Source organism: Vigna unguiculata, chromosome 8 (assembly GCF_037176805.1).
Source record: "Vigna unguiculata cultivar grain cowpea cultivar isolate G323 ecotype 2 chromosome 8, ASM3717680v1, whole genome shotgun sequence".
In the NCBI taxonomy this organism is placed as follows: Eukaryota; Viridiplantae; Streptophyta; class Magnoliopsida; order Fabales; family Fabaceae; genus Vigna; species Vigna unguiculata.
The window spans coordinates 34,612,576-34,624,077 of record NC_140799.1 but is presented as its reverse complement, the minus strand read 5'-3'; the positions used below and the strand labels follow the sequence as shown (position 1 = coordinate 34,624,077).

General features: G+C 26.7%; 1 protein-coding gene across 1 annotated transcript; it reads left to right on the top strand.

Annotated features, from left to right (window-relative positions):
• The first annotated feature begins 8,962 nt into the window (after nucleotides 1–8,962).
• Nucleotides 8,963–9,959, top strand: LOC114195257 (uncharacterized). Its single transcript, XM_028085660.2, has one exon. The coding sequence runs from the start codon at nucleotides 9,229–9,231 to the stop codon at nucleotides 9,835–9,837; it is 609 nt and encodes a 202-aa protein (XP_027941461.1). The 5' UTR covers nucleotides 8,963–9,228; the 3' UTR covers nucleotides 9,838–9,959.
• Nucleotides 9,960–11,502: the final 1,543 nt, after the last annotated feature.

Here is an 11,502-nt window from a genome sequence, read left to right as displayed (position 1 = left end):
TTTCTGTGATGTTTTGGAATTGGTGATGTCATGGTGTGCTATTTTGGCTATTTGAATCATCACAAGAAATGTAGTAGAACACGTGTGAGAACATTAATGCATGAGGAAAAGGAATGAATTTGGAAGTTTCCACGTCATGGTAGTGAACGTAAGCAAAATTGAGGATGTTGTGCCATGTGGATTGTGACCGACACGTTGGCAGTCATGATCATCTCGTGTTGCTTAGTTAGGTGATTGATTTGGACCGACTAACCGATGCACGCCATCATAAAAGTTTCCAAATTCAGACTATAAATGATTATTTTTTATTATTTTTTTCTCTCTCCTTAGGTTAATGGTACTTTTATTTTATTGTTATAATATTTTTAACTTTTTGCATATATAATTTCAATTCAAGAAATTATATAATTTCATTTTTTTAAAATGAGCCTCGATTAAAAATATTTATAATATTAAAAAGAAAATAATAAAAGTATTATATTATAAAAGATATTGAACTCTTTTTTTATGTATAATTTGATTTCTTTTATAAAAGATATCAAAATAAGAAAAATTTTATTTTGTAGGTGTAACTAAATAAAGTTAACAATTTTGATAGTCTGATAGTTAATACTATACCAATGATGTATTGTTATTTGAAAGAATTGTTAAAAAAACAAATATAAATAAACTAAATTTTTTTCGGAAAATTTCCCAATTAAAAGAAAATGGACAGATTTTAGGCTTAAATGTATTGTTTTAAAGCAAACTTTCGTGGACATCGTAAAATAATAGAATATTATGAAAATGAAATGAATAACAGACACATTTGAGATTAAAACAAAGAAATAAAAAGTTATATACATTTTAAAAAAACATAATTACATGAACTAATAAAGTATTTACAACTTGATTTCACTAAAGAATAAATAAGTTATTTGCATATTTAGAATAATATTTTTTGTGTCCACTAAAACAATTATTACTTATAAGTTAATTTCTTGCAAATGTAGCATATAAATTTGAGTTTTACCCCCTTCTGATATTCATGTTAAAAATTAAAATCTTTATTATCGTTCTTTTAATAACTTAAACGATGTTTATATTAGAAGATATGATAAGACACAAACACAAGGTTTCATATTTATTTATGCAATTATATTACATTTCATGTATGCAAAAAAGATGCACGTTAATTAAAATTACATTTTTATTCGTGTTAGTATAAATTCAAAGTTTAAAACATTATAAATCACAATAAAATGTGACACTACTTAATAAATAAAATATACGAACCATAGTTATTTCAAACTATAAGTTAAATCCTTGCACTAAATAAAGTTATATTTTTGTCTAATTTGAGCTTAATTAAGAAATATAAAATACCGCATTAATTATGATCTCATATAAACATAAATAAAATATTATTAAAATTTTTAATATTTTCGAGGTTGTGATTATAAATGTTTATGTTAATTTTAATTAATGTTGTATTTGTTTTTCAATAGATGACTATCAGAGTGTGTGAATAAATTTGAGTAAATTTAAGTGGGTGAATTTGTATGTTTCTTTAAAGAGATTTGAAGGGAAAAGTAGATGAATTTTTGAAAGTAAAGTTTGTAAGAATTTGCAAGTGATTCGATTAATACGATAGATAATTATTTTTTATTAAATTAAAATATCATAATTATTTTTATAATAATAATCATTAATTATATATATATATATATATACACGTACGGTTAAATATGTTTTTGATTTTTTAGAAAATTAGAATTAGTCACTCTTTAAAATTTGAGTTGTTTACACATTTTCAGTTCAATGTTAATTGAGAAATATGTCTAAAATATTAAATAAACTTAACAAAATTTGGTTAAAAAAACTCAGATTCACGTATTTTGAGAGATGAGAGACTAAATTAGTCAAAAATTTTAAAAAATGACTAATCCCAATTCTCACTCGAAGTTAAAGGACAAAAAACATATTTAACCCTTATATATGTTATTGTTATTGTTATTATTATTTATAATTTTTATTATTTATTATTGATATTACTAATATATATATATATATATATATATATATATATATATATATATATATATATAAATAGAAAATTATTTTAGTTTATATTAATGGTATTATAAAAAATAATCATTTAGCAATTCATTACTATTTTAAAGAACTACTAAGGTTGATATGTGCTAAAACTCCGAAGGCATCACTATATCCACATAAAAATGTGGTAAACTTATTTTCCTATTTGTATCAATTGATATAAATAGGCTTCTATGTCAATATCTTGATAATTTCTTCACCTAATCCGAATTATTCATAAAATATTATTTATTTAAATTTTTAAATAAATACTCAAAAACATTGTAATAGATAATTATTTTATTAGGTAGCTAAAATAATATTAAGAAATTATGCTTAAGACACCGAAGGGTTCATAAGATCGTAAATTGTGGGATTATATAGTAAATTTTACCTTTTATACAAACATAATATATATATCATCAACACACATAAAAATAAAATTAATCTGTTATCAATACTTAATCAAACTTAAATTTACAAGAAATATTGATTTTGTGAGTGCAAGGTAACACATGTTTTACCCATATACTATTAGACAAAAAAACATTTTAGACACTAACAAAATAGGTGGTGAAATGGGTAAAATCGATGACAAACACCCTTAGCCACCAAATTAGCCACAAAAAATAAATAGTGGCAAAAACTTTAATCGCAAAACAGTTAGTCACCGATTTAAAAATCGGTGGGTAAATAGTCACTGAAATTGCAGTCGCTAATTAGTCACTATAAATTTGGTCACCTTAAAGTATCAAAGACCAATTTTGCAACTACACTTTCAGTCACTGATAGGGACGTCATTTAATTTAATGAAATGGTTTTCGGTCACTAATTTAGTCACAATGGTTTACCAAAAATTCTCAAATAAAACAACTTTACCCATGCAAACACTAGAAACCCTAAACCCCAAATCAAACCCACTTACTTGTTTTTCACCGCCACCCTACTCGAAGTCCAGATCACCCTTCACATAATGGTACGTCCCTTACCTAATACAAAGCAACAATGGACAACCACACCAATGGCAACCCAAGGTTTCACGAACAAACAAACTTCACCCACAAAACAATCCTAGAGAAGTCTCCCAAACACAATACTAACATCACAAATAAAAAGTTATTTTAATTTTAATAACACATACCCCTATAAAAATGTACAGGTCATCTCCACCATTTACCTACTCATCATAAATTTAATGTCGATTAAGATGGATGTTTTTTTGATCATTTTGAAAGTAAAAGAATCATATATATATATATATATATATATATATATATATATATGGACTTTTAGAGAGGAACAATTTCCAATTTGACATGTAAGTACAAGGACAAAAAACATACTTAACCATAATTTTTAATTAGAAAATGAATTTTAATAATAATTTGTAATGAGATGAAATATGGTGACAACCCACATAACTAGAAATTTTTAATTACATTAACTTTTAATTAGATTTAGGTTTAATTTAAGTTGGAGGTGAAGTGACGATGAAACAAAAAATTTGAAGAAAATGTAAATTCTTACGATTTACAATTTTGTATAACAATCTCATCGATTTTACTATGTTACAATAATGCATAAAATCTAACTCGTAAATATGATATAAAATTTTAAGATTTTACAATTATATGATTTAAATATTGATTTTGACTACCTTACTTTTTCTTTTTATACCATTAAAACCACAAATATAGGATATTTATTTCACAAATATTGTTACAAAGCATGATTATCAACTCTAAGATGAACAATCTTCACTACTCTAATCAACTACGGTTCTTCTAAGGAGTAAGAGGGACCATGACCCCTCCAAAATTTTTTAAATTAATATATTTATAAATTTTTAATTTTTAATTTTTTTAAATTTTTTTAAATAAATGTGGTGCATATGTTGAGAATTGATACAAATCTAGATATACTTTTATTTCTTTTATAACACAATATTTAATGTTAATAAATACTGAAACATAAAATAAAGTATAATAAACAATCAAAATAATTATTAAGATATTGTATTCTTTTTTGTTTATAAAGATAAAAGTAAGTTAGACGTAAACTTAATATTTTTACTCTCATTTTTTATTCGTATACTTCCCTTCTTAAAGAAAAAAAGTAATTTTCTTTTGTCTCACTTGATAGTGAAATATAAATTTAATAGTTAGCTTTATTTTTTAATCTTATGAGCCTTTGTATATTATTTTCTATGAATATAAAAAAATAAATAATGTACTGTGTTTTTTCATAAACAATTTTTAATTATGACTTAATTATTATAAATAATTTTTAGTAATTACTCCTTCACGTTTTTTATTTAATTATGATAAATTATTTTTTAATCTTAAACTTAAAAAAATAGATATATTAATGAAAAATAAAAAAATAGATTTATTTTTTAAGAAAATATATTCAACTCTTTTACATCATAAGAAACATAATACTAAAATCTAACTGTTTAATTAGAAGAACTCTTTCTTAAAATTCAAGGAATAATTATAGATGAATAGTTCTCTATTTATTTATTTTTTGGACTTGATTCAAAAAAAAGTCTTCGAATGAATAAATATATATATATATATATATATATATATATATATAATTTCTTTTGTAGTTATATTTTTTTTAGTTTCATTTATATTAAATTATGTATTAATTTTTATTATATTAGTGATAAAATATATATGTTGAGTCTATTTTTTTGATTTTTCTAATATTATTGATCAAGATTTGTCAGATACTCTAATTCAATATGCACAAAAGATAATAATTTTATTTGAATATTAAACATTAAAATTGCGCTTAATTTAAAAAAAAATTATATTTGTCTCCTAAAATTATTTATAAAAAATCCACACCCGATTAACGCATTTGAATTTTGGTTAAACCTAAACTAACTTATATTAATGCAAAATGGCAGGTAATCTGTTATAGTTTCTTAGGTTAGGCATACCTTTGTACAAGTATAACCTAATTTATAATAGAAACCTAGCATTGGTACGTTTAAAAACTTATTTCATATTAGAACTTTAAAAGATGAATTAAAAACATTTTCGAATATGTCAATAAACTTGCGTATTAATGAATCTATGACTAATAGATTCATATGTACTCGACCAATCACAAAAAGTTGTCAACTTGCTCAAGAGTCAATAGGTCTATCACCCAAAAGTCAGTTAAAATTGCAAAAATATATTGCATTTTATAATTAACCATCGTAAAAAGTAAAATAAAAAAGAATATTTTTTATAAATCAGTTATGATTTTCTAAAAACATGCAATATCTCCTTCTCAACTAAAATGACCTTTTAAAACAAATCTATACATAACAATTTTTTACGATTAATATGTTTAAAATCTTTATGAACCGATAATTTATGTGTTCTTCTTATTGTCTTAGGTAACAAAATAACACTGGTTAAACGAATGCTTAAAGAATGATTATAAGAGAAGAAAATAATAATAAATTTACAACTTTTGTTATGAAGTCAAGAGGAGATACAAGAAACATCAAATATAGCTACTACGAAAGACATGCTAAAAACACAGTTCTGGAATTAGTCTGGATATCTCTATTGTTTGTTTTAGTGAACTACACACTAGACTTCTTATGTATTGATGTATCTCTGGTGTGTATTAATTTATGAGCATGGTTAATTTGTTGAATCACAACTATGCTCAAATATTAACTAGCTCACGTGGAAAATTTGTATTCAAGCAGTTTCTCTTTTAAGATTTTTGCACATATTACGATGAAGATTAAGATATGCTTTTTGTAAAAGAATTAGAATATAATAAATTCTCTATATATTTTATTCATTTATTTTTTGCTGATAAGAAAAAAAAAAAAAAACTGCCAATTCTGATCTTAATGAGTTATATCCTAATTTATTTTCATCTTTTTAGTTAATTAGAAACATTGGACGCTAAATTTTATGTGTACTTCCGTATAATGAATTATGTATTATCAATTACATATATAGAGTTTTTATTCAAAGATATTAATTGGATTTCAGTACTAAAAAGCTTACAACAACTCACGATTTTGATTTATACAAATGTAATTCAGATTTTTGTTTTTTATTTTTAAAAAGAGACTTTTTTTTTTTTTTTTTCATGTCACACATCAGGAGTTTGTTGATTGATCTTACCTGTTTGTTAACTAATTTTCCTAATTTTATATAAACAATTGTTAGTCTAAAAAAGATCTTAGTTATAAATGACAGATCCGAAGATTCGATAAATGTCAACAAATAATTTTTATAACAACCAAAACTAATTTTCTAAATGTAAATTTAGTTTCGGATTAAACTTACAAATTGAAACTACTATGCCAAAATCATAAGATTTAAGTATGGAACTAAACAATTGCAACAAGTTGGGTTATGTTAGATGTCATATAAGAACAATCTGCACATAAAACTTAGCTGGTAATAATCTAGAAGAAGACCAAAGATTGGTTGTGTATATTCTTATTTCTTGGTTGGTTCGTTAAAGAAAAACCATGTATCAGTCGTTTTCCCTTGAGAAGTGGACTTTGATGAGTTCTTAAACAAGTTCCACTTTTTCTGATACAGATGATGAGATCAAAATTTCCAGAGTCAGATTTAAGTTACTAGGAGATGCCGTTAGCAAGTCTCAATTTGTGCCTTCTCATCACTTTTGTTGTCTTGCTGTTCTTTCACCAAATCAAATGTTAGCATTTCATTAAATATTACAAAAGGGTTGCTACTAACAGTGATTGTGATGTTCTAACTGATGCTGTTTGTTGGGCAAGTGCCACCGGGAAGTGGGTAACATGCATCTTTGTTCACTCTTTTCGATAGAAAATGAGTTTTAAGTCTAACTCAATTCAATAAAATTAATTTGTAAAATGAGATTTACATTTTATTTATATATTATAATATTATCTTATTTTTAGTCGATGTGAGACTTCCAACACTTTTCTATTCTTCACATGATCACAATTTTCTTTGCTCTATTATACTATGAATGAATAAGGCTGATCCATATCAGAGTATAATATGCAGACACTGTCTAATTCTGACTATGCAAAAACTATAATTAAAAACAATGAATGAATGAATGAACAAACTATTCCATATTTGCCTGCATGAGAGGGAAAAGAAGCATTGGATCCAAGAGTTGACCAAAACAATTAGAGTAAAGGAGAACTGACAAGGCACGTGGTTCCAGAAGGAGTAGCACGTGTCCTTCTTCATCTTTCTTACCATTCATTAATTAGGGTTGGTATTGCCTTACGCCATGTTTTTCTTTGCTTGTCTTGGCGTTGTTCTTGAGATAATTTTGTATTCAAACAATAACATCGAATTGCGTAATGCAATAATAAACATCTCCAATAACCCTATTGGGAAGGGATGTTTTTTTAACCATTGGTTGTATAAGATTTATTGCAAGACTAATTCAACTCGTTCTTTTTCTTTTTTAGCATATTAGCAACACTTTATTACAATATGTTTTCAACAATGTAAATTAATTAACACGGTTGTTAAGATATTGAATGATTCACTCTATTTGTTAAGATGTTAAATCGATTCGTTTATCTCAGATATCCTTAAAATATTACAGAAACTATTATAATTAGTTAAACTATACCTGCTGTTTAGATAGAAAATAGTTTTTTTCTTATAGCCTTTTTAATTAAAAAGCTATATCCCGACACTTTTGTTTCTTGAAGAAAAGTTTCTCAATCGGTGTTGATTCATTGGTTCTTATAACATGACTTTAGGTTCAGTAACCATAATCATTCTTCCTTATTCATATTATATTCAACTAACTCACATTAAGAAAAACATTGCACCAACTAAAACAAATGGATCATTTGGAAACATGTGATTTGATGGCTATATACAGATGATAATGCAAAACTGTTAATTTTACATTGTCATTTATTTACGATTACCTATTGTATCAAACTAAGATTATTATATACAATTTTCCTAGATGAGAGTATACGTTATTTTATACTTAAAAATATATAAGCTCCTTTTCTTTAATTTTTTTTTAATTTTATTATAATGGTGTTGAAAATTTAAGGGCTAAATATGTTTAGTCTTTGAATTTTTGATGTGAAATTGAGATTCATTTTTATCCGAAACTTTGATACATTTTAATCCTTAAATTTTAAAAATAAATAGATATAGTCTTTTTAACTCAATTACGTTAATTTTTTTTAATTTTTCAAATGTATTTCATGCTAGCATTTGAGTTGTTTATATTGTTTGATATATTTGACACAAAAAATTTAATATAATTAAGTTAAAATAATTATATTTATTCATTTTTTTAGTTTGAAACCAAAATATATCAAAATTTTGAATATTGACAAATTTCAATTTTATATCAAAATTCAGAGACAAAAAACTTATTTAACACACAATTTAAATATAAATCTCTAAGTCTTGTATTAAAAGGAAGTGGGAAAAATACTCATAAAAATCTATTGTATAAAGATTTTGGATCAAAGTTATTGTTGACAACTTAAAATGTATTTTATCGAAGCTGAGTCTTCTCCATGGTACAATATCTCAGCAATTTTGTGGCTTTGATTGTGTCGTTCTAGGGTTTCTGGCAGAACAGTATTGTAGTGAGCAAAGCTTTGGAGATGATGAGTCAAAATCTGAGTAAATATGATTAGATCGAAAAGGAAAAGAAAAATAGTGGGATGATTAGAGCCTTGTATTCCACTTCATCCTTTGTTCATAATATTTGACACAATATTAAACAAATAAAATCGATCTGAGTCGATCCTAGGAACTATAAATGTATGAGCAAATAATGATTAAAGAGGCATTTGATTATCTTTACGTGAACTAAGCGCCATTAACTAACCTGCCACAATTGTATATAGTTGACTTCACTTTGTTTTGTAATATATTCAAGCATCGCAAATTCCACTGGAATGTGGAAACCACTTAAACATACACAGGCCACCCACTACCAATCGCCAACCTCATGGCTATAGATTCCCATTTTTAACATAAAAAAGAAAAGTCTTAAACTACTCCCTCACTCACATCACCAAAACCCTTTGAACATGTCTCTTTTACACACTTTCCCATCTTCAACACTTACTCATATATACATAATCACACACACTATTCAGCCACAGCTACTACTACATTGTAATTAACCATGTCAAACCCTTCTTATACCACTCTCCAAAGGCCTTCTAACATCGTTGTACAAAGGCATCATAGGAAAGACAAGAACATGGATCATAAGCTAGCAAGGGATTTCTCCAATCTCTCCAATGAAGCTTACCATGTTGAATCTTCTTCGGTTCCCTTTGTGTGGGAATCTCAACCAGGTACCCCAAAGGTTAGATTCAAAGAAAACTCTCTCCCTCCTCTCACACCACCACCCTCTTATTTCCAAAACACCACTCCCAAGGTCAAGAACAAGAACCCACCAAAATCTACCTTTTTGCAAACTCTGTTCCCCAAACGTAGAAAAGATGGTGCTCCTTCACAAACTGGATCTCAAAACATTTGGTCTTATTCTTCTTCTTCTTCTTCTTCTTCTTCCCCCTCTTCTTCTTCATCATCGTCATCTATGTCATTCTCCTCTCCACGGCCCACATCGTATTCTGTGCCATCTTCTCCGATGATACACCCGAGGAAGAGTGTAGAAGATGAAGACATGTACGAGGTGACTAGTTCGAGTTTGTGTTTTGGTAATGCCAGGTCGCGAGGGTGCTATTCGTCCATGTTCAAGAAGGTACTTCTTGGAGATTTTCTGTGACATGTTGTAGCTGTTTTCTGTCTATGCTTGGTGTTAATAAACGTGCCTAGTTGGATAGATTGTATGTGCCAAACTGATTTTTATAGTAATGAAGTGCATCATATATCTTTAACCTGCTATTACCTTCTGTAGCTGTTGATTCCTTCGCTTCTTGTTCTTGTTCTGATTTCTAACTTTTGATTTTAGACTTATATATATGTAGCAGTGCCTTTATGTTTGGATTCAATAGCCTATATACCAGATCATCACCACCATACTCATTAAACAGTTAAATCATTTTACTACTTATATCATGGCTTCCAATCTTAAACAAATAAGGTTTATGTTAATTAACTACGGAATCCTCAATTCTACGAGGTTGTGATAGCAGATTAATTTCGATACAACAAATGTTACTGTAACTTTTCCTCTCATCTATGTCACCTCTTTGTTCCGTTAGATCAGAGTCTCCTAAAGGCATCAGCATGAGGCTTGCACGTTTAAAATATATATTAAAAGTTAGCCCAGCAATATTCTATACATATCTTTAACAATTTAATTTCATTCTCATACGTTGCCGTCAAAAGTACAGAAGACTCTTTGTATTTGTACAAAATAAATGATGATAAACTAAAATGATCGAAAGTTTAAGCAGCTTAGAGTTTACTTATCATTTCTGAAAGTAATTCATTTGACAGTGTTCTGATCAACAAAAGAATTACATTTCCGTAGTGATTGATGTCTAATAAAACATATGAAGACAACGCCAAAATGAAATGAATAATAGACTATATATTCTGCTACTTTTTTACGAATACTATACGAGTAGATGACATATGAACAAATTGAAGAAAAGACAGTATCAGAAAGAAGCTCAATATATATATATATATATATATATATATATATATATATATATATATATATATATATATATATATATATATAAGTCACTATCCAATAAAAACCATTCGTGCACCACGCAGTTCCTTAAATAATTAAGAAAAATTAGAAATATTAGATGGTTAAAAAGTGAAATTTAATCCTAATTCAACCTAAAAATCAGTTTGTAAAATAAAATTTATATCAATTTTACTTAAAAATTATATTATCCCAAACCAATGTATAACTTAATAATACTTAATAATAGGTGGTAGAGTCATTCGAAATGAGAAATTTTATTAGTATAAACTCTAACTTATAGTTTTATTACCATATTATATATATAATTTTGAAAACTGGGGTAATGATTAATTGAAAAATCTCTTCAAAGATAATAGAGTATGATTAAAAAGCTAACCTTTGGTAATTTTTAAATCAGATTATCCACAGAACGAGTGAATTGTTTTTATGTGTAAATCAGTTTCTATTTATGTTGTAACAATACATTGTAGATATACAGTGAGGTACCGAAGTTCAATTATTGGGGGAAGGGCACAACTTGTTACATAATTTTCCTCTCAAAGACTCGAGTTACTGAGTTTATATAGTTTAATGATGGGTTAGTGTCGGTTTTGTTTGCTAGCATTTTTCTGATGAATGACATAAAGTAGATGATGGGGGTACGAAGTAACGTGTGGGACCAATTTCCTTCTAATAAGTTACCAATTTTGTGGTAAAAAATTAAACTACGATAACTGGTCAAAACTACGTACCAGCAAAGCTAACTGCTGCAGGTTGTGTGTA